At 41.2% G+C, this 24,898-nt stretch overlaps 1 protein-coding gene across 1 annotated transcript in view; it reads left to right on the top strand.

Annotated features, from left to right (window-relative positions):
* Positions 1 to 24,898, top strand: part of ZNF827 (zinc finger protein 827) — a 100,784-nt gene that overhangs the window by 64,015 nt on the left and 11,871 nt on the right. The window contains exons 8-10 of the mRNA XM_030948364.1: positions 3,949 to 4,052; positions 22,462 to 22,599; positions 24,113 to 24,284. Coding sequence (XP_030804224.1) covers positions 3,949 to 4,052; positions 22,462 to 22,599; positions 24,113 to 24,284 — 414 coding nt within the window. The remainder of the gene's footprint in view (positions 1 to 3,948; positions 4,053 to 22,461; positions 22,600 to 24,112; positions 24,285 to 24,898) is intronic.

The raw sequence follows: 24,898 nt of genomic DNA, 5'->3' as shown, positions 1-24,898 counted from the left end.
AATACATGATCCTATTGTGGCCTGTGCTATTAAAGAGATGTGCACTTTACAGCACTGTGGCTGGGAACAAGCCCACAAGGTGTTTATGTATCCGTGAGCAGCAAGGTGAAGTGTCCCTATGGAAACATTTAAAACCCTTGTGCAGTAAGTGGTATCTGCAATTGGTAAAGACTTAGGAGCCCTTGGTAGGGTAGGAGGAGTAGGCAGGAATTGACAGGGATATATTTCTTACCTGAAAGTTCCCTAATTGTTGTGGATGAGTTGGAGACTGAGCACACTGAAGTGATGAAGAGTTCATTCAAAGATGGAGTAAGAGCTTCTTGCCTCTGCAGCTCCTTTACAGAAGTTCTCAGTGGTAACTTATAACAACTTTGCCCAGACAGAATGGAAAAGAATTTCAGTTGCAAAGAAAAGGTCTCTGAAATACATTGTACTTAAATTTCTAGGCCTATCCAATTCATTCATGGAGCTGCAATAAATAACTTGTTTTTAATAAACTGACCAGCTCAGTAAGTGTACATTAGGGACTTTTTGATGTTACAAGTTGAAAGATAATTCAATTGCGCTTTTGGCTTCTGGTTACAGTGAATGCTTCCCATATTTGCTAGTGTGGGAATTTGTCAGATATGCAGCCTGCTCAGCCTTTCTGTGCTGCTTAAAAAGCAGAAGCCTGAGACACCAACAGAGAGAAATGCACATATTGTCCAACTACTCATTAACCATCCAGGGTGCGCTGCAGGGACGGGCTGACAAATAGTTGAAAATAGATTTCAGTGTCTCATGATGTTACCAGCAGGACTGGTGTGAGAATCCAGAGCTACTTTTGGATCTAGCAAAGATAATCCCAATTGGAAAGGTTGAGGACAGTTCAAAGATAACTTGCCCTTCTTTTGGCTGCCAACTTTTAAGAGGATAGCACAGTTGGCTGTTGTCAAACTTGTGTTGAGCTTTACTGAGACATCCTTACAGTGGCTGCTACCCATCAGGGCATGAAATGCTGAGTGCCTGGTTCAGTTTCTCTGGGTGCTTTTCTTATCTTGCCTATTTATCAGCAGAAGAAGACATGAATGAGGACATATTCTTAAAGAGGGGAAATGAGTGAATCTACTAAATCCTGTGAGTTCAAACAGATTGGCTTGAAAGACCTTGCCAAAAAACAAACCAACCCACCCCAAACCAAATAAACAGCTGGAAGTCTTTACTGGTGAGGGTATGACGCCTTCTTAAAAATAGAATGTGATGGAGCAGCCAGTGGAGGATAGAGGCACTTGGACTGCATTAAGAAAACATGTGGCGTTGCAGTTTGGCTCACCAACCCACATCTGGAGTAATGACAGAAAGGCATTTGGATCACAATTGCTGTGTGAAATGTGCTGACAGCTGCAGAGAGCCAAGGTGAGGTCAGTGTTGTCCACCTGTGAGTAGCTGGAAGCACAAAGATTTAGCTGTGTCAGTGCTGAGGCTTAAATCAGCAAACCCCCAGCAAGATGGGTACACAAACACTTTTTGCTGTCTTATTCTTTATTAGCATTTCTAACTGTCCCCTATCTGTTGCTGTTCCTCCTGTGAGTATTCCTGGACTTTGCCAGCATATACTTCCATATGACTTTGCTTAAGCAGCCAGAGCTGGCAAGGATTCCTCACAGTTCAGTGGCTGAGTGAGATGGTAGAGCCTGCCATCTGTGATGAGAAGACAGAAAGTGGAGAAGCAAGTGATCTGGAAGTGAGTACACCAGCATAAGATGCCAAGATAAGTTTCTTTCATCTAGAGAACTGTGTAGCCATGAAACTGGAAAAGTGCAGCCAGAGGAAAAATAAAAAATATCCTAAAGCTTAACCTTCATCAGAAAGGACTTTGCACAGTGATTGAAGACAATGTGTAATTTCTTGCTAAGAAGCAGGAGCTCCTCCCTCCACACTTTACACTGGGAATCAGAGGACAGATCTGCTGGAATAGAAATAACAATAGGGCCTCCTCTGAAGAGACTGCTGCCATCCTAGAGGAAGGCAGAGAAGAGGTATCCAAGGATGGTTCTGTAATTTGCCAGAGGCCAGTGGAGGAGAGGGAAATCCTTGGGATATGACATGATGTGGCCTTCAACAGCACCTGCTCATGATCTATGGCCCAACCTGAAATAGATAAACCTTGTACCATCTGTTTTGCTTAGAAGCAGCAGTAAGCAGTGTCCCAGTGACTGAATGTAAGACACAAGCAGGAAGACCAATATGGAAACCCGAGCGGATTACAAGATTTTGAAGAGTTACAATAGTAATAAAACATTTTTATTGCTGTTTTTCTTTCAGATCATTATTAAACAGTGAGAGGAATGTTGCAATAAATCATGGCCTATTTTTATACAGTGTCAGTCTGTTTTGTATTATGTCACCCCTGAGTGGGAGTGTGAGTCTTGGAAGAAGTTAAGTTTTGCACATGTGTGTTGGAGCTGTTTTGGTTTATCCTGGTCACTTGTTTTCTGGAATATCCTGCATTGTTCAGGTGTTGGCATTCACCAAACTGTTCAGGTTTGGAGCAAGTTCACACCTTCCCCTTCAGCACAGCCTAATGCTGACTGCTTATGGATGTATTCAGACTTCTGTAGAAATACCAAAATATCCCATTAACTGTCAAATATGGAACAGCACAAAATCAATAGTGTCCAAAAAACTTAATAGGAAATTAAAACAACATGGTTGCCAAAAGTGTTTTGCAATCAAGTCAACTAATTACCAACAAGTTTCCCTGAGGCAGAAGAGATCTGACTAAGAATACAAGTGACTTTGTGGAGACACCTTGTTCACTCTCTGCAGAAAAACTGCATGAGGGAAAGCACAGGCAAGTGATGCCTTTTGGACAGAAACTTTGGGTATCTGGACTGGTGAAGTCAGCTTGGTGCAGCTGGCACATACTTTGAGTCTGGACTACCTGCTGTGCAACACCTTGTAAGGCTTCATAGTAGGGCCTTTATCCTGAAAAGATTCTTGGATTTTATTCCTGAGTAAGAAAAGGCTGCAGAAATGGCCTGGCCTCCTGTTCTGCACCTTTAAAACACCCACTGTACACCAGCCTGTTAAGGATTCTCAGTCTGGGAGAGATCAGATTTAAAGTGATTCTTGCTTTGCTTGGAAGAAATTGATAGTTTGCATGCAGGTGGAATACATTCCCTTAGAAAGCATTTTTCCAAGAAAGACTGCAGTTTTCAATTTTGAATGTTTTTATGTACCTCTTGCTGATGTCTATCTGTACTGCAGACAAGGAATTCTTATTTCTGTTATGATCTTTAATTGAGCAGAAATCAAATACTTTGAGAGGGATGCCATTTCACTGTTGAAATTAACTTTTTAACTTTGCTTGTTAATTAAAACTAAAGCAAAATATTCTTTTTGGAATCATGTAGCTGGTAATTTTTGTGCTTTGTGCTCTTTGGGATACACCTGTTCAATTTATGAATTGTTTCCTGCTTTAAAAATCAAATTCATGGATGCAGTTTCATTCATGGAAGGCCATGTCAGAATAGAACTAGTCAGCATCTTAACCTAATATTTGAAAGTTTTGTTTTAAAGATGACTACTGTATGCTTGAGATTATTAAATAATAATATTTTTTACCTTTTCTGATTGCCCTCTCCAGATATGACAATGGAATGCAAATTTTTGAAGTGTTAGTTTTAATGATCCATATTGTATTGTGCTATAGCAAATGTGAGATGTTTAAATGTAGCAAAAAGCCTTTTCTGATGTCTTCACTTTTCACTCTGAAATGCAATTTTACCAAAGCACACTGCCTCATGGTCTGCCTATTTTTCAGCATGAATTCTGTAAGTGAAACTGTTTCTTTAACAAGATGGTATTTCTTACAATATTAAGATGTTGAGGTCAAAATTCATATTTACTTCTTCTCTTGTTAACTGGTGTTTTCTTTAAAAAAAGGCATCTTGTTTTTTCCTATAGCCCTTTCTTTTCTGAAGACACATTTAGACAATCACCATTCACTTCCAACTCAAAAGATCTCCTGCCCAACGAGACTGCTCTTCATGGAAGGACGTCTGCACCAGGTCAGATACCTTTTGCTTTCATTACTTCCAGTTAACAGATATTTTTTACATTTTCTTACTGTAAACTCCACCACCAGACCAATGCTCTTAAAATATAGTTTGCTTTGTCAAAAGGTAGCTATTTGTCCATTATGATAAGTGCTGATTATTTAGAAGAAAAAGGGAAAAGTTAAATATTGCTGGAGCATTTGTGTTAATAGTCTTTGGACTGCTGTTTCTATGAATTGTGCAATAGTCTATAGCAGATTAAATTTAGCAATATCAAGAGAGTTGAGAGGTTTTTGTGTGTGTGTGTCTGCTTCTGTACTGATGCTGAATTACTGTCTGCTATTCTCCTGTTCCTGGCCATTTCCATCTCCGTCTCTGGAGTACAGATGAAACATTTGCAGGACATGTACTGGGGTGGCTGAGCTTGGCAATACAATTTTCCTGCCTTTAGCAGTAATTTAGAACCTTTCTGGAAGGATGTGGAGTTCTTCAAATGTACTGAAAGGCCACAGTGTCTGTGGGTGCCTTACCACTGATTTTCTGAACTAGTTGACAGGCATTTTATGTCCAGATATAGCTTGGGTTATATTCTGCATTAAAATGGAAAATACAGGCATGTAGTAATGCTATTCAAGGTCGCACTGAACACATGCAAAAACTTGATATGTGCCTTCACTATCCTGCTGAAAAATAAGTCGTTTGCTAGTTCATTGCTATCTGTTCTTAAATTAATAGCTCTGGGGTTCTAAAGGTCAGTAATTACACAGTCAGCTGTAGGGGGGGTTATTCACCTTTTCTTAGCAATCAATAAACTTTTGGGCACGTTACTGCTAATTTTCATCTATAGACTGTCATTTAATTTACAATTTAACAGACCCTTCATTTTTTTTAATGCTTGAATAGTCATTTGACAGCTTGCAAAGTGGCAGATGAGGGTAAGAGCTAGATGCTGTCTAAGGGTAAATATGCATAGCAAGAAGAAAAAAATTGTAGGATAAGGACAAGGGTCTCCAGGCTGTGCACAGACGCACTTCTGCGAGGAAGCGGTGGATTCTGTACCTCTGGGTGAGGAGAACTAGATCAGGTGTGGTGCTTTTAAGTATTAAAATGTAAACCAGGTTAGCACTTTCAATCCTGGCTTTTGACCTTGGCATAACATGGAATATTCATATGCCCAGATGAAAGATGAGAATTCACAGACTCCTCAGGCAGGGCTCAATACCTCAGAGGACACGGCCTCTAGCAGCAAGAGTCTGACATCATACCGAGATAAATGCACAAGAATTTCAATTCTCTCTAAGACTTCACTTTCAGCGAGGCCACAGAAGTATGAGTGGGTTTTGGTGACATGTTTGATCTTCTGCTTAAATGATGTAAAGTATCTTGTTGGTTAGATCATCCTGGAGTGTTAGAAAGGCTTCTGAGGAACTGGGCTTTCATATGTTTGTGCTGCTCCATAATCTGTTTTGTGGAACCTTGATTATTGGTATTGCTCTTTGGTTATAAGAGTGATATATAATAGTAGCAAGTATGCTGAAAATCTTAAAATGCCAGTTTCTACTACATTTTTATTTTTTGGAACAACTCTTATCATTCCAAATATGTTGTTTTTTCTTAGCTTCACAACAAATTCTTGGGCCTGAAGTGCAACTTCATAGTAACACCAAGAATGTGATTTAAATTTGTAATCAATTACAAATATTATATTCATGTAAAAGAGCAGCAGAATACCCACAGGTAAATTTCCTATATAGTTTCAGCCTTGCCAGAAGAAATAGCTTATGTACTGCTATGGATAGCTCTGGAAACATTTTATCCCTTCGAAGAGCAGCGTTAAGGAACAGAAACAAACCATTGTGCAAGGCCTACAGAAAGCATTACAGAAAATGCTGTGGAAGTGTGGATGTGGTCTCCCACATAAAAATGCTTTTGCTTGAGATTTGTTTTGTGTTACTCCACCCCTGAAACAGGACAGTAAGAAGCAGAAAAGAGCAGCATAAGAAAGTGATAGGCAATTCCCAGTCCAGGGGCCCTGGTGGGACCCCACGTACGCGGTTGCTGCTTCTCAAGTGAGCGCCAAAATGGGCACCGTGTCCCCAGACTCCTGCCAACTTTCTGTCTGCAGACTTTTTGGCACCCTAGCTGCAGAGGAATTGGGAAAAGTGACAGGAACATAGGACACTAAGATATTTCATGTGTCAAATTCAGTTCCTTTCTGTACTAGGTAACATTATGCAGTCTTATTCATTACCAAGCTCCATCTTAAACCCCATCATCCTTATTATTTTTATGAGGATGCTGTTTCAGAAGCTCACCCCTTTGAAGAACTGGGACCACTCTCTTTCCAGCCTGGATTTATTCACAGCAAGTTCTACTTTTGTTATCTCACAAGTGCTGTCCTTCAACTTTGATAATTCTTCTTCCTTGAGATGTTCACCATCTGATGTGCCATTCCTTACATTCCTCTAATCCTGCCTTCATTTTGGGAAAGTGAGCCAGCCAGTCTTTTGGGTTTTTGAAACGACAGGGTTTCCATTTCCTAGGCTTTTTCTGCCTCTGTTTAGGGGCATTAATTTCTGCAAATACGAGTAGTCAGAGCTATATGTGCTCTTTCATAGGAGGTTTTATCCCTGACTTTTTCAGCAGCCTGCAATCTTCTGAGTGCATATTGGAAATGCCTGTCCTGATTAATCACAGCTTTGTAACTAGAACATGCTGGTGTCTCTCTTGCTGGTCAAATAGTAACATGTTTTTCTTTTCCTTTATAATTTCAGCTGATTATTTCAGCATGCAACAGAAATTCTTGTTCCTACACTCTTAGGCATATGACCTTGTAATTTGAATTGTTTCACTTGTTATTCTGGCTCTCAAGATGATTTCTTTAGTACTCTGAAATTTCTGCATATTGATATTGTTTCCATTAATGCAGTTCTGGTTTGTTTGGGGGTTTTGTGTAAGTGTGTGTGTTGAAGCTATTAAAGAGGATTTTTAAGTATGATGGGTCCAAAGTTCAGTCCTTGAGACTTAAGCTTAGTGGCCCCCTCAGCACAAACCACTTCACTTTATTGCCAGTTTATAAGAAAATTGCAAATTCGGGTCTTTAAGTGGCAGAGCACTCTTTGTAGGGCATTGAGTAGATAAGATCCCCCAAGGAGTATGAAATAATTAGGAAAGAATATTAAAAGATGTGTGAATGCAATGCACTGATCAGGGCATTTAGGGGAGGGGGAAAAATCCTAAATAAATAATGATATTGTGATGGATTTGGCCTGAAAAGGGTGGAGGATTCCTAATCAGTAGCAGCATCACAGGCAGGAGAGTTGATTTTAATTCAGGTATCCAAGGAACTAACAATGAAATCTCCACCAGCTGTCAGAAAGGGACTCATCAGACCCACAGAAGTCGTGGTATCTCCCTGATAATCTATGGTGAATTCCTAATACTCTGAGGAAGGAAGACAGAGTTTTCTAGGGTACGTAGTTCAAATTTACTGGTTAGATTTGGGGAATTGATTCTCTCACTTTTTTAAGGTATTTTCTATGTTAATAACTATATTATTAGATTGCACTTTTCTGTATTAGTTTTACTGTCCAAATAACTTCATTTTTACTCCAAAAAGGAAATAAAATAGTTTTGATATCTACATCAACCAAACACACTTTGCTCAAAAGTTACCAGGTATCAAAGTAATATCTATTACAAAGTCATATCCAAACCATTTCAATAATTTCAGCTGCTCCCTATAAGAATGATGCCTCTTTTAATCTAGCAAAAGGTAGGGATAAGAAATTAAAATTTTTATGTCAAACAGTCACTTTAAAAAAGAACATTTTCATCTCCTGTTTTATAAGATTCTTCTTTTGACAGAATAGCTTTATGTCAGACTATAGAGTTCAGTTCAGATCACTGGATAAATTAAAAACTTGATCTTATGCTGCTTTTCCTGACCCTTAGTCAGTCTTTAATGTACTTTAATAGTTTTCCACCATCTCATTGACTCGTTTTGTAAATCAAACCTGCCTTCATGGAAGCCAGATGAGTGATATTCATTATTCCTTTTCTGGATGGTTCATTAATATTGGTGAAAACCTCAGCCATGGCTTTTTGGGATTTTTTTTCTCCATGTATATCTATCTATGTGTAGTGTAATAATATTTCATTATTTTCTCTGTTTATCAAGGACCTGGTGTTCTTCTTCAGACAATGCCAAATATTGAAATAATCCCATCTGTAGTGGATTAATTTTTTTTAAATCCATTTTTTTGGTGAGAATTTAGTACCACTTGCAACACTGTAATTTCAATGGTGGTAAATGAATTTCACATGGCTAAAATAAACTCTTGGAACTGGAAGATGTAGGTCTTAGGGAGCCAGGAGTAGTCCTCTCTTTTTAAATTCTGCCACAGCTTAATTTACTGGTTGTTGGTTTGTTTCAGTGAGATAAAGCCAGTAAAGCTCCAGTCCCTTTTTGAAATGCATCAGAGCCTCCTCTGCCATGTGTGTCCACACTCTGCACTGACCTGTGGGATGACAGACAGGATGTGCTTCCTCTTCAGGATTGTTCAGAATCAGTAGCATGGTACTTAGTTCAGTAGAAATTTGGAATCATAGTGCAAAAATCCTGCAGATTGGCACTGTCAGTTGTTCTTTTATTGATAATGTAATAAATGGGATCAGCCCATTTTTATGTTTATGGATCTAAGGAAATATGTGGAACTGCAGGGCTATTCTGCAGATGTGCAGGTTTCTCCTGTTCCTGTTCATACTCACTCTGGCCTTTTCTCTAGAGCAGTAATTCCACTGGAACTTCAATAACATTAGAAGGTGAAAACCTGCCTGCTCCCAGGGCCTCATCTCTGCACACTCTGCTCACAGCAGCACTAGCACCTGTGGGGCCCCAGCAGGGCAAGCAGGGAACTCATCTCCTTTTCTCACTGGTAGTTGTGAGCAGGGTGAAGGGAGGCTGTATCCTTCAACCATGTGAAATTTCAGCATTTGGGTGAGATTGGCATGCCCATGAGCACACTTCATCTTGTTTATTTTCTTCTGTTACTGTAGCTGGAAAATACCTCCTGAGGGTTTAGAATTTTAGCTTGAATTTGATAAATAGTCACGGTGGTGGTGTTGTGCAGATACCACATTCTTTAGTATGAGTTTGCATGTATCTTCCTGCCTAATTCCTTTTCAAAGATGCTTTAAGGCCGATATAGCTCTTGATGTTGTAATTTTCCGTGACTCCAAGCATCTAGAAAGTAGATAGCAAGAACTCTTTTGGTCCAACCAGCAGAGGTGCTCATATCCACTGTTTTCTGGCAGTATTTGTGCTCTGTTCTGATTTCCTGTGCTCTGGAAGTTTAGTTTAGGAAACCAAACTTCTGCAACCTTCTACAGCAACCAGCTCTGAATTTTGGGTCATCACTATGAGACCACTGTAAGCACACTGAGATATGAAGGGACACCTTGAGGGTTTGATTTCTGTGTGTGGGATCGCTGCTGCTTCTGTCACCCTGGAAAATACCCTTAGGCCTCAGGGGACTATGAAACACACAAACCCTGTGAATTTCCACTGAAGTGACCAGCAGTGAAATGTTGGCATTTAAATTGCCCCTGTGTAGCTTCCCTGCTATGTACCCATGGAGTTAATTAGAATGATTCACACCTTCTTACTGTTGTTTGCTTACATCTGCCAAAAAGCCTCCAACTCCACATTGTGGGTAATCCTATTTACTGAAGGAAGGCTTTCTTAAAATGTTCAAATGTTAGAATTTGTAAATGAAAGCCTGGGCTTAAGAGCATGATTACAAGCAATCGATTTTGAATTTATTCAGGACAGCAGAACCCATGGATTATTATTTTTGAGAGAATCACAGAATGACTGAGGTATGAAGTCTAATTCCAGTCCCTTTCTCAGAGCAGAATCATCTTGCTCTCAAGGCTATGTCAATCAGGTTCTGAATATCTCCAGGAATGGAGACTCTGGACAATCTCTGAGCCAGCTGTGCCAATGTTTGACCTTGCTCACCATAAGAAAAATTGTTTTCTTATGTTTAAATGGATTTTCCTGTGTTTCAATTTGTGCCTTTGCCTCCTCTCCACTGGCATCACTAAGAAGAGCCTGACTTCATCTTATTTTACCCCATCAGGTATTTATCCAGGTTGGAAAGATCCCACCAAGTCACCTTTTTTCCATACTGAGCAGCCCTAGTTCTCTCAGGCGCTCCTTGTATGACAGCTGCTCCATTCCCTTAATCATGTTTGCTGGATTTCAGACTTTTTTGAAAGCCTGAAAGAGTATTGCAAGCCCCTGGCAGCTGTTTCTGTCCCCGTGACGGAACAGCAATTTTTATGGCCAGTGTAATTGCAGGGGGGGAGTGCACATGCATGGGAATTGACTTCCACAGTGCTTTTTCCCCACCTTGCTTTATCCCATTATCAGTGCTGATGATCATGTTATCTGCTTTCAGTTTTGGTCTGAGTTATGAGCTCTGCCCATCCCAGACATTGGATACCTCCTTCTGTTTCCTGATGATGGGAGTCCCTGACCCCTGTTGGCTTCCTGTCAGGGTAGAAAAGTGAGAGTGGCACTTAATTCACTACCAAAGCATGTTCCATCAGGCACTTGGTCCTGCTGTTCATTTCTGTCTTAGAATTTCTGTGAAATGTGCTTGGGGAAAGTGGGGCTGGAAGCAGATGCCACACAGTCATTGCTGCCTGCAGGGTACAATTGTAGGTACTCCCTAAGCTGTGCAAAGTCTGCCTCTCTCAGTCCTCAAAAGCACCCTTTTAGTTTTATTTTTCTTCTGGTACTTGTCTGGGAGTAAGATTCAACCAAATACTCGTGTGTGTGTGTGTGTGTGTGTACGCAGGGCTGTGCGTGTGTATGGCTGTGTAAAAATCCATGCAGGTGCATGCAAAAGGATCCAGGAGAGATGTCCTTCTAACAAATCCAACCTGTTACAGCTTCATAGATGGTAGGAAAGGGTTTGGTTTGTTGGTTTTTTTTTTGACAGAGTGGCAGATTGATTTTAGTAACTGATTTGAGTTCCTTATCACCAACATGCTAATTCTTCCCACAAAGAGTGTCTTGTGGGTACAAGTGCCTGGTGTGAGCTCTCTGGAGGGCCAGGGACTGTCAGCCACTGGGATGGCTCTGTGCACTCTGATAGCAGGAGACAGATAGCTGGCAACTTGTGGAAGTCGTTCTAGGAAGGTGAGGTAGTTGGACTGCTGTAGAAGTGGGCTGTACTTGGCATAGTTCTCCAAAGCAAGACAGATTTTGCAGAATTTGTTCTCCATCATTCAGTGCTAAAGTGCCTGATAGCGGCTCTGGCACGTTTTCCATCCATCGCATCCTGCCTCAGATCCCCCTGCCTGCCTGCAGCCTTCTCCCTGTGCTCTCAGCTGCCTTGACAACCACTTTGCACCACAGCCATTGAACAGAGGCTTCCACATTTCTGGTTCCTTCCATGGGATTATAGCCAGGGTGGCTTCAACTGATTGCAGTTTTCTGGATCTGCTCCCAAGCAGGTTTGCATCTCCTGCACGTGTGGTGCAGATCGGTGGTGCAGCAATAGAGGCTGTCTCCTGAACAGCCACACGGTTTTCATTAGTAGCAGAGTCCCTTTTAGAGCTGAAAATGTAATTTATTATGCAGAACAAATAATTTCAAATCAGCAAATTTGAAAAAAAAACATGCTCAAGCATGTGTATGGTGTGTTTTCTGGCTAAAGCAGGACAAGTGAAATGTGCAGCACGTGCATTGTTGTACATGTCTTAGTTTTTCTTAACCATCAGTATTTACTGGGCAGGGAATGTGATCCTATCCTTCTGAGCATCCCGTGAAACTCCTGGTGAATTGGCCAGCCTCTCAGGCTAAGCAGCAGGACTTTGCACAAATTGATGTGGCCACATAGATTCCACTTCTTTTCCCTGTGAAGTCACTGCACTGATTATTTTGCCAGTTGTTTACAGGACCTTCAAGATGAAAGGTGTTAATTAAAGCAAGCAGAAGAGCTCATGTCTAATGGCTGTCTTGAAAGGCACTTGACATCTATCTGAAAACTTCTGTTTCTTGTTTTACTATGGGCTGCCTTTATACAGGGAAAAATTTATTTTCCAGTACTGTGCAGTGTTCTCATACAGGCCAAAATACTCATTGGCATCTCTTATTATTTTGGCAACTCTTATTATTTAACTTACCATAATAAGTTTGCTGAGTAGTAGTTACTCAATAGCAAGTGATTTTTGAAAAAGTAAAATCATTGTTGCCATATATATTCCTAACCAGGTAGCACAAGTGGAGGTCAAATCTGAGAAGGGTTTTTTGAGCAGCCACAATCATTGGAAGTATTTAGTGAGAAATGTGGGACTTTGTCTACCATGTATTATTCTGGGAAGTGAATTTAGGACAGCACAGGGCTGCCCAGCAAGTTCTTGGGAGCTGTCTTCTGATGCAGGTGATAGAAGACAGCCTGGGGGAGAACGACACAAAGTTGTAGAATTGGTTTTGGGAAAGGAAGAAGGGAAAACAGCAAAATTAAGCCTGTTGGCTTCAGGAAGGACACCTGGAGCCAACTTGGAGATGCATATGGAAAAAGCCTAACAACAGTTAATGACCTCTGGGCTTGAGTGAAGCTTCTGATGTGTCCTCCCACAAAATGCCCATGGTGAGCAGGGAAACCCAGGGTAGGTACAGCTCTGATTAAGGCTGAGGTGTAGTTGTCACAGCCCAGGGACCACGTGGGATCTGCAGGAGGCTCTGCTTGCTCTGGCATTCATTCATTTCATTAATGCTGTGGATGATGGAGGAGAAAGAATGTTTATTGAATGTCTGCAGCGCACCTTGCAAGGAGGTGCTATAGGCACTTCAGAGGACAGAACTAGAGTCCAGACTTACCTTGAGGAACTGAAGAAACTATGGAAAATAGCAGCCAGTGCAGTGAGATCAGAGTTCTGTGCCTGGGGGAATGGTGAGTGCCATGAAGAAAGGGGAGGGGTGAATGCCAGGCAGTGCAGCTCAAGGCAGGGACCTGGATTAGTGTTGGTCAGACACTGTGTTTAGAGGTGGCGTTGCAGAAAGGACAAACATCTGGCTGAGGTGTTGGGAATGTTGTCTGTAAGGCACATGTGGTAGTTCTGCTCTGCAGCTGGAGCCCAGAGTTCAATTTTTGGCTCTAATCCAAGAACAATGTGGAGGAGACTGCAGTGGTCAGAGGTTTAGAACACATGAGCTGTGCATGAAGGTTGAAGAATTTTACCAATTTATTTAGTCTGGAGAAGAAAAGAGGGGAGATATGATAATGACATTCATATATGTAAAATGACAGCTTTGAGAGGAAAATAATAAACCTTGCCTGTGTTCATGTGAGGAGAATAAGGAATAACCAGCTTAAATGACAGCAGAGGAGATTGCAGCTAAACACCAAGTGAAACTTTCTAGCAGTGGGGTCTTTTTGCACTGCCACAACTGTCAGAGGAGCCTCTGGAGCCCCTGTCACAGGAGGGTTTTTTTAAAAAAATTAGTAAGAAAAGCATCTCTTGGGACTGATGGGTAAGTTTGGTGAGTGACTGATGTGCCTCTGGGTGTGGGAGAGACAAGCTGGCCTCTGGGAGTCCCTTCCTGCTCTAATTCTGGGATATAAATTCAGTAACAAAGCTGCAGTGGTGATTGAACAACAGCCTGAAAAAGATTTGATAGATGAGGCATTTGGCTTACTGATACTCAGCATGCTGTGGTTTAGAGTTTGCATCTCATTCTAACCTATCTCTGGTTTCATATCCTCTTTGTCTTTCCTAATATCAGAATCTTTTGTAAATGTGAGCATCAGCACTGAGTCAAATTGTTTCCCAAAGATGAAACTTTTCCAAATACGAGCTCAACTTGAAATAGAAAGATTTTAAAATTACTTTTCAGCTCTGCAAAAGGAATTGGAACACATCATTCCTGACATTTCTTTTTAGAGTTACGTTAAGCCTCTTCAGTCCTCACCTATTTTACCTTGTACAAGTTTGTCTTCTGTAACATTTGTCTGCTTAAGAGTAAATTAAATGCAAAATTCATCAGCTGTTTGGACAGATGGATAGATAGACATTAAGAGTATTGTTTAAAGGTAATCTAAGCAAAGCTGAAGACAGGTTTGGAGTTTTTTTTTCTTCTACAGCATGATTTCAATCTGAGTACAAATTTGCCCTAATGTTTAATTGAGTTTGGGGCAGTTGTGGTCTTCACTGGTGCCCTGCAGAAGCAGAAGGCAGATGGGAGAATTATGCAGGAGGGGATGGGTTACAGGTATGGGCTGGTGATAGGAGAGAGAGCAAGGAGAGATGTTAGTATCTTAAAAAGAGTAAGTTAAAGGCCTCAAGGAAATGGCAGTGTGATGGCAAAATGATTCAGTGTTTATCACTTGGGGAACCTGCAATAAAAGCAGCAAAAACATTTTCTTTCACAGCGACAATCACAAGCACCTTGGGAAAGGTGGCTCTGGCCAAATGTTTGTAGTTACTTGTTCATCCAGTGTTGATTATTTTGTGTTAATTCACTCAGCTCAGGAACTCAACCTGCATTTGGCACTTTATTTTATTTTTATCCCCTGCTGAGGTTTCTGCTTATCAGCTCCTTCCAAGTACAGAAGATTTTGCTTCACCCTAAAAGAGGCAGAAAGCTGAAAAGAAAAATACAATCTAAAGGCCAATTTGTCTTTATTTGTATCTGAATGCTGGATGGGGAACTGCTAGTGTTAGGCTCTACAAAGTGCCCTAGGTGTGTCTATTATCTTCTCTATAGAAAAGAAACACCCATATTTCCTGTGGACTTGCAAGCAGAAATTGTCACATTGACAAAAACAAAAGCAGAAAAAAGGAAAATTTGTCTGCCCCTTAATGGTCCTAATGTGCACAAATGTTTGAGTGATTTTTAAAAGTGTTTCTTGGAAGTGGGTCTTAAGCAGAATTGTAGGGAAAAAAAAAGGTAGAAACTTGTTGGCATTATGGAAATGAATTAATTTTGGTTTAAAAATAGCAATAGGAGCAAATTATACTTTCATAATTCTATAGGAACTCAGTGTTGGAGCATCTAAAAGAAGTGTTGCAAGCAGAGAAAATGCTTGAGATAGATGTGAGGGCCACCTGCTTGGGAGTGAGTTAGAGGAAACTTATGTAAGTTTATTATGTACATCAAACTGTTGTCATGAATATATTTTTGGGAGGAAATGAAATTAAATATATTATGCAAAGATAAGAGAGCACATTACCAGGTTTTTCTCTGGCAATAGATGCAGGATTTAACTTCAGCTGTTATTTCTAAACAAGAAAAAAAAGGTAATGGTGATGGAGCCTTTTGCTACTTGAAGGCTCAGTTGTTCTTGGCCAACAATGATCAGGTCAAGCATTGAAAAACACTTTTTGGGGAGCAGATTTGTTGGTGCTTCCTTTGCCTTTCTTGGAATATCTCAGCACCCTCAGTGAAAAAAAAAAGCAATTTTTCATTTTTCCTCTGGGCCATATTGCATTACTTCATCTGCAGCCACAAAACCCAGCTGATGTTCCCTGTGATAGAACGACGGAGGAGCTCTTGGAGCCATGCAGTGAGATAAAGGGATTCTTCCAGGACTGCTGCTTCTCAGCCAGCAAATTCACAGCTTGGGGAGGACATGACTTGCACCTGTTGTGAATTTTACATTGTTCTGTTCTTCCTTGTTGTGTGAGGGATGCAGTGACCACAAGCCAGTCCTGTTTGTGCTTCGTTCTATAGCAAGGCAGGGGTAAATACAAGCTGGGGGAAACAGAGGTTGTTGCCCAGCATTATCCTCAAACTGATGCCATGATGTACACGTTGTAAAAGTAGTTTTCAAGTAATGATTGCAACATTATTGTAGCTTTAAGATTCCTTAAAAATCTGCAGCTTCAGCCACCTTGCCCAGAATTTACTGGATTTTGTTCTCTCTTCTTCGTTGTTTCTTAAGTTTTGAGTTTAATGCAGAGAATAAAAGCAAATCCCAGAGCTTTGTAATGCCGATGAAGGTTATCACAAGGTATCTCATGGTTTGCTCAGAAGTAAAAGACAAGTGAAAATAGGTGTGAGATTTGATGCAAAGGTAGAATGTGGGAGTGGCTTTGTGTTTTAAAGTCAGATGTTGTTGTCCCAGTCTTTTCTTTGCCATGATGTTCTCCTCTGCTTCTGATTGTCCATTTCTGAGCAATGGGCTCAGTCTTAGCAGTGAAGGGGGCTTCACATTTTTTTCCATGTTTCTCCATGGAGTCAGCTTTAAAGTTCATCTTTTACCTGTTTTTATTCTTTTCCCAAACCCTGGCATTTTTATTGTTTCTCAGCAACCTTTTCAAGTGCTGCTGTCTGTTGTGCACTTGGACTACTTCTGTGCACAATATTAATGTTTCTTTTGGTGGGCTGTGCAAGCACTTCACTGAAGTATTTCCAACTTTGATGGTTGCTGTTTTCAGAAAGAGCAGCTTAAGCACTGTGCTGCTGATAGATAAAATCACTTGGGTTCTACTTTCTTCTATATCAAGGATTTTTAATTATCATAACATTCCTGCTTTTTATCAAGCTCCATAGTAGCATTGCACATTTGCAAAGCTTTTGAGGGGAAAAAATAAGAGTATTAATTGGTAAAGTTTTTGTATTGGGAAGTAGACTTTTTCTGCTTCCTCTGTGCATTTGTTCTGTCACTCGGACTGATCATGTGCAGATTTTTGGGGCTTGTGAAACAAAAAGGATGTGACTCCCTCACATGTGGAACTAGAGTTTTCTGTCTTCTTTGTATTTTTGTGAGGAATATAGGAAAATGTTATGCCTAGAAAGCAGCTGCTTATCTCAGTTAATAGTGGATGAGTCTGCTCACAGTAAAAGATAACCCTGAACCAAGAGCAGACAGGATGCAACAATGCAGGGGGGACAAATTAAGACTGCAGGGCCACTCAGGATCTCTGATAACTTAGATAAATTGAGAGATATCTTACTCAGGAACTGCAGAACCTGGAAGGATTCCACTGTTTATTTTAACTGACTCACTAGAAATAAGGATTCTGGCCCTACAAATAAAACCTTTGTGGAAGCAAGTTGGAAAGGGAGTAAGATATATAATATTTGGAGCACTGCAGTTCTGTATAGTCAATATATTTTTGAGCTTGGGAACCTTTCATAGGCTTTTGGCAAACAAGCTTGCAACAGAGCCATAATTACGTATTTCATAAAAGGAGTTCTCAATTTTTAAATACAGTGTGCTTGCCAGAGGTGATGGATGAACATGTAAGGGGAAGACTCCAAAGCAATAAAATGCATCTTTGATGATGGGAACACTGCAGAAATAGGAAGACTCTATAATAAGATAGATAAATGCAGACAGAAGAAGGAAAGAAAATTTCTTTGAGCAAATAAATGTTTTTAAAGCAATGTTTGCATGATTATCTGACCTTAATACCTTGTTTCTTAATAAATAATTTCTTGAAGTTTTTGTCTTTTAGACATAACCAAACAGAAATAACCTTACAAATGGAGCAAGCTTTTCTGACATTCCTGTAGGGCTGCATGCAGTGGATTTACCTCTTGGGTAAATGTGGGGTAATTGACAGATCCCAAAGGAAAAAGCAGCAATTCACCTCAGGCTGGGAGCAGCCAAAAGTTTCCTGATGATTGTTTAGTGTCCCAAATCCTTCTGAGCAAAGTGAGATGCCTTGCTGTTGGACATCTGCACAGGAGTGTTCATCCTCTTGCCATGAGCTCACAGGACCCTGGTTACCTTGTCCACTGTTTCTTAGTCAGTTTATTAATTTTGGTTTGGTGGCCTGCAAGCAGCATTTATTGAAAACACTCTAACCACCACTCTATTTTCACAGGATTTCTGTTCATTTAATTTTCAAAATTACAGGCCTGGTTTCTCCTTGACCATTTGTGTGGTGTCAAACTGTCTGAATAACCCAAAATATAACCCTGACATACACTTCCAGAAGAATGGAGAGAAAAGGAATTTTGACCTTCCATGTTAACGCTTATCAGCACCTCTCAATCCCATCTCTACACGGAATACTTATTGCAGAGAACAATCTATTTCATTTATATCCATGGGATTCCATCTGACCATAAGGATCTACCCTTGTGGATTTGGTGGTTCCCAAGGTCTATGGAGGTGTGAGGATAAAACAGAGAAGCAGCTGTTTTAAGTGAGTTACAGGATGTGAGAGCAGACAGTAAACCAGCAAAGGTTATAAACATGAATTTATCTTCTTTGAATGATACCTCAGCACACTTTTTGTTTGTCTTCTTAGGCTTGTCTTTTTCACCTAAATAGTGGTTTCATTCTTTCCATTGTTTGTATAAAGAGATAAAGTTGGGCAGGGCACTGGGCAGCATATTAAAACATAGCATAGCATAAAACACTGTGAAGCAGTAATTGACAAATACGTCAAAGTAAAAGAAAATAAATAATCAAAATATGAGAGTCCAAAGGCAGTCCCTGGGGAGTTCTTGAGCCTGACAGCCACTAGCAGTCACAAGGCTGATTGGGTGACTCCAGACAGTCACTTTTGTATTCAGGTCACACCTCGTCCTCTTCTTCAGTTACAGCTTCACCAGCTATGGTGTCCTCTCTCCAAGCATATCCTGACAAAAGTCAGGGGAAAGACTTCTCAGCAGGGGTGGTTAACACACACTCTGTATTGATGTCACCAGCTGGAGAGGAAGAGGAAAACATTACTTACTAAATGTGAAAACTGAAAATACACATGTGTTCAGAAGTATGCCCAACACCTCAGGAAAGGGGTAAATGGTGACTCTTTTAAGCTGAAGTGCTTTGTTTGCCAGAAATTAAATCTATTTGGAAGGGGAAGAGGAGGCAGAGAACAGTGTTTCTGCAGTTGATGTCCTCATCTCAGAGCAAATACAAATGGTGGCAGTTCTTAACCTTCTTGGACAATCAGCTCTACACAGCTATTCATCATGAAGCTGACTTGTGGCTAGAAGGGGAGTGATACCAGCTGATGCAGGGGGGCAGGAAAGGTGTCCATAAAGATGTATGTCACTATATTTATTAAGTCTTACCTTTACATAAGATTCTTAGCTCTTAAGTGTTCTGTGCAAAGTTATTTCAAAATAATTTTATCATTAGCTTTATAATATCCTGAGTCTTAATCCTTCTGTTTCTTTTTAATCTTGTACTGGAGAAGTTGGAGGCCTTTCATTTTACTGAGCATATTTTGCTTTAAACTCCAAAACTCACGCAGAAATGCAATCTATTGCTTAATAATTTCAATATAACTTTGTCTTGTATGACTTTCTAACATAGGAGTTTTGGAATTTGCTGTGGACATTTAAAGCAGAAATGTATCGAGTCCTTTTTTCCCTCTCTTTTTGTTTTCCTTTTCATTTTAGTATAGGGGATGTCATGGTGAACGATGGATTTTTGTGAGACATCTTTCACAATGGTGATTTATTATTTAACATTAGCTGGTCTCAGTCCATCTTTTTCCTGGCCCCTGTGTAAGGTGTTCTTCAAGGCTAACAATACTGACTGCCTGGGAGCAGGGCTGAGGCATGCACAGAGAACACTGCACAGCCCAGTGCTGTGGTCCTGGACTCACTGGGCCTGTACTCACTTCCCAGAAAACACCATTCCCTCAATTCCATCAATTAATTAATTAACTAGAGCCAGAGCCCAAGGAATGAATGTAGAAGTTGATTCACCTGACCTCCCTGGCGAGTTCAGGGGCCGGGCGTGTTCTGGGAAGATTTCTGGACCAGTGCATGGACACAGAGCTTCAGTTTCCAGCATGCAGTCAAAGCTTGCCCAGAGGGTAGGATGGGTGGCAATAGGTGGTTTTCCTTGGAGCTGAGAAATCTTTCACAAAGTGCTGAGGCTCCTGTTGCAGAACACCAGCTCTGGTTTGCCATGAGCAAGCTAAGAGGCTGCTGAACAGAAAAAGCACTTTGCTGCAGAGAGAAGATTCAGTCAGAAGGAAGAAGCGCTGTAGCAATGACTCCACAAATGCATCTTTCAAGTAAACAGAAGGACTTTCAAAACACCTCAGTGTCCTCCTTTGCATCAATGAAAAATATGCAGCTGCTTTGCAAGGGACTGGCTGTCACCAGTTTGACATAATCAGAAAGCTGCTATTTTTCCACCTTCCCATGAGCTTCCCAGGACAATCCCTCATAGGGAAGAAGATATATTTCTTTTTCTTAAGAGATAAAAGAGGGCTGATGACTAATACTGAAATGTATTGTTAAGAGACTTATTTACTTAATTGAGCCTGCTTGTTTGGTACATGTCCCAATTAATTCATTTTTTGTTGGGACCATACTGAAGCAACCTACACCCTTGTGACCTTCTCTTATAATTATTACTATTTTCCTCATTTGAAGCACTGTTTTGATTATGTACTCAAAAAGCTCTGCTGAAACATCTGTAGCACTACCACAGAGTCAGATTTTTCCATTGTTTGGAACTCAAGGGTAGCAAGAAAAAGCATCCTTCTTTATTGAAGTTCTTAGAGGTTATGGGTCACTTACAGCCCTTAGGGGACGGGGGTGTCTTTCTTTTTAATTTCACAAAATGAGTATTTTGAATAGGCAGAACTTGTTTTCTGACTAGAAATTTTTTTAAGAAAAATGTTTTGTTGGATGGCAGCACTCAGAGGTGGCTCAGAATTCCTCTGGTGTGAATATTGTACATATTACAGGGTCATATGAGAATGAAACAGCAGTGGAGAAGAGCCAGCCATACTGGCAAGTATGGCCAGCCCTAAATTTGCTGAGATTGCTGTGTGGACTCTCTGCCCCAAATGAGGCATTGTTTTTATTATTGCTTAAATTAAATACAGTATTTGACAGCTCTTTGCCTAAACCACAGTGGAGTTGTGTGAAAATCTCTCTCTGAAGGAGAGACTCTGTCAGCCATGGTAGTCACAACTGCAGCGGTAGCTGTCTGTCAGGGAGGGGCTGCCAGTGCAGGGGGGGTGTTTATTCCTCAGTGCTTCATGGGATGAAGATTTTGCTGTTTGTGCCAAACTCCACCATGTTGACTTATGCTCACTATAATGTTTTTGAACTCCTGTCCCCAGCTCCTCTCACCCCATTTAGCTGGAAATGCCAGCCAAGTGGTTTTCCTCCATCAGGGCATGTTCATGTTCACACGAGCTGGTGGAGCTTGTTCTGGGCAGTGATCCCAGAGGTGCTGTTGGTTTGGGGAAAGGTGCTCTGCCAGTGCCATCCTTCCTTCCAGTGGAACTAGAAGAATTACACCAACCTCCTCACTGTATTTAAAAAGTGCCCTTGTAGGTCTGTGCACCTCTTACAACAGCAGTCCCTTCTCCTCAGGGAACAGGACCCTTGCACAGGGTATTTTTTCACTCAAGACTTGCTGATGCTCTTTCTCTTATTGTTTTAAGTAGTACACTGCTGTCCCCATCCTCTCCATGCTTTTTGCTCCATTCTGTCCAAATCAAAACTGGCCATACTTTCAACTTCTTGAAGCATTGTGTAACCTTTTTCTCTTCTTCATTCCCAGTCCCTTTCTCTCTACTTCCTTACAAAGTGCTTTCATATCTGTGCTCTATGCTCTGTGGGGTTTCTTTTTTTCTGTATTGCAGACTCTGTCTGTTCCTGAAACAATTAAAACCACTTATTAAAAGATAATAGCTCACTCTGGGTCACAGTTTTTCAATGGCCCTCTAAGCTGCTGGGGATTTTGATGCCAGAGGACAGCGGTGCTGGGTAGAGCCTACCTTGGATGTCAGCCACATACTGGGGTGCTGTGTCCTTTTGTTTTAATGTTTGTCTGAGCAATCCTCTGGTCTTCAGAGTCAGACTGCTCATGTGTGTGTAGATGTGGCACTTTAGAACATAGCTTTAGTGATGAACCTGGCAGTGTTAGGTTAATGGGTGGACTTGATCTTAGAGGTCTTTTCCAACCTAAATGATTCTGTCATTCTATGTAGCAAGAATTCCTGCCTCAAGAGAAAAGAAATTATCTGAAAATCTTTATTCAGCTTTGAATAATAATCCAGTGTTAGACAGACCATCTCAGAGCAGGCTTCTCATGCACCAGGCAAAGGTGGGTGACTGAAAAAGCCAAAGGAGTGGTTGTTCCACAAAACAATAATTAGAGGTTAATACTTGCCCTGCTCACTCTTGACTTTCTCTCTGTACATAACCTGGTTCAACTCCTTGCCTGTGCCTATGTCCAGAACACTTTGGCTCAGCATTCTGCTTTAGAGTGTGTATGAAAGATGCTGTATAAAAGATTCATTTCCTTTCCAGCAATGGGAGTTTCCTTTCTAAATGAACTCATGTGCCAGATCACACAGCACGCCGCCAAAGTGCTGCATTTTACATGACGCCTACAGGGCTCTACTGAATGAAATCTGCAAGTCTTCAGAGTTCTGAAGATGCCTTTGTGTTTTTTTGGCACAGAAACAGAAAAGCTGGGGCTGGAGGTGGGAAATGGATTGCCATCTTGGAAATTTAACGACCAGCTGTTTCCCTGTGACGTGTGTGGAAAAGTGTTTGGTCGCCAGCAGACTCTGTCCCGGCACCTCTCATTGCACACAGGTAAGGCAGGGCTTGCCTGTGCAGGTCACAGCTTGTCACTTGGGAATTCTGTGGGGTTTGTTTCAGGAGGAGAAAGATGGTAAGGAGAGGAGTGTGTGAGCCATCCTTGGCTCACCTGGGGCAGAGCCAAGCCCAGGAGCAGGACACAATGTCACAGCAGGCTGAGGGAGTGAACATTTTATTTCTTTGCAGCCTACATGACATTTCTCCTGTTGATTCAAGTTTGTCCAGGTTCCAGCAAATCAGACTGTAGACACCAACTGATAACCAAGCTTGGTAATGGAGCTCTGAAGAGAAGGCACAGCCTTTTTTTTTTTTTTTATGGATTTGGGGTTTTTTGGACAGAAATATCATTCACCTGATGAACTTTTCAAGTGTCACTGAACAACAAAAGATTTGGCTTTGGTGTTTTAGGTCTGTGAAACTGAAAGAATTGAATAACTCATTCATCTTTGCTGTCATCATACAGTTCTGAGAGGAACAGGGGCTGTTCTACCCCATATCAACTTTCTTGAAGTGAATCTGCTTCGAATCAGCTGAGACAAACAGAGTTTTTATATGGGAGATGCACTCTGTCAGCCTGCTGAGGTGCACTGCATAAAATGACACTTGGAAGCAAGAATTTCCCATGTAGGGCTGAGAAATCCTGTTGGTATAATGCCAGTGTATGTTGAGCCATCCAGCAGATCCATCCTGAAAAGGCTGAGATGATCCATGGTCTAGTGGGGTTTCCTTAGTCCTGAGCTGCTTTATGCAATGCCTTTCCCCTCACACTTGTAGCATTATATTTCAATTTTAGAGGAGCAGACCCTCCAAGGAAAAGGTTGTAAAAGCAACATAATGTTTGGTTGTTTTAATCAACCCTTTACAAAATGCAGCACAAAAACTGTGCTGCCAGGATCTAGAAATTATTAATTTAAAATAAAAGTGAGGAATATTTAAAATTGTGAGGCATCAGAAACTCATGATGAATTAGTTTATTTTTTTCCACTGTTCTTTGAGTGAGCTTTTTCATTAGTTCATGTTTAGAACTGGACTGATGATATACAGTGTTCCCCTTCCTCCTACCATCAGATTTTAATAAAAAATCATCAGCTGTCAGCTTTGTGCTAGCGATATCATAGGCAACCTCAACAATAAATCCAAAAATCAAATAAAAGATGCTAGGTAAAGGAAGTAGTTGTAGACTATTGACCTGTTTCTCCACTGGCTTTGCCACAGCTCCCAGAACAGCAGTTGCCCCAGTTTTCCAGTTTATAAAGTTTTATATTATCCGACTACAAATTATAAAAGCTTGCCCTAAACTACTTTCAAATTAGTTGGGTTTTTTTTTTTTTCCTGAGTAATTGCTGTGGACTCCTATAAACTTCCAAAATGTCGAGCTTCCAAAGTACATCATCCTGAAAGCCACTTGGAGAAACCCAAAGGAATGCACACTTGGTTACTGGCAGCTTTCAAAGCAGCTGGCTTCAGACTGAGGTATACACTCACATCTCTCTGCTCCTTTTTTCAGAAGAGAGAAAATACAAATGCCACTTGTGCCCCTATGCTGCTAAGTGCCGTGCTAACCTGAACCAGCACCTGACCGTGCACTCGGTGAAGCTGGTGAGCACTGACACCGAGGACATCGTCAGCGCCGTCACGGCCGAGGGCAGCGATGGAAAGAAGCACCCTTACTACTACAGGTGAGCCCCCAGCCAGGGGCTGGGCACCAGGCACTGCCTCATGTGCCTGCTGAGGACGTGGGACAGGGCCACCCTTCTAGTGCTGCGGGCTTGGAGCCGTGGCTGCAGCATTTGTCCTGCCCGGATCTGGCTTAGGATGAGCAGTGAACCCCGGCTGGCTGCTTCATGCTGTTTGACTTGGCTGGCCATTGGGAAGGACTGGCAGGTTTGCTGTGGGGCTGGTTTTTTTAAGAGGCTTTGTGAGGCAGCTGGGCTCTTAGAAGCTCCTCTAACTTTTTAAGCAGTGTTCCTTTAAGTTTTGTGTTTGGAAACATCCTGTTGTGTACAGCGAATCTAAAGCCCAGTGCTTCCAGTCGCCTCTGATTGTTCCATTGTCTTCAGCCAAATCCATGAAATCAAATAGCTTAAAAGTGTTATCAAGAATTCTTATATCAATCTACACATTTCCTCTGTTTGCTGGAGGTGTATACATTCTGTGACCAACATGGTGGATAAAGAAAACCTTCAGGAGAATTTGCCTGAAAAATTGAAAGGAATTGCCCAGATAAAATGGGTATTTAGACATTCTTCTTGTTGTATGCACTGTTGTGCACTCTGCAAACTGTGATGTGCAC

This window comes from Camarhynchus parvulus, chromosome 4 (assembly GCF_901933205.1).
Source record: "Camarhynchus parvulus chromosome 4, STF_HiC, whole genome shotgun sequence".
Classification (NCBI taxonomy): Eukaryota; Metazoa; Chordata; class Aves; order Passeriformes; family Thraupidae; genus Camarhynchus; species Camarhynchus parvulus.
Note: the sequence above shows the minus strand (reverse complement) of the source record. Positions and strands in the feature narration are given on the sequence as shown.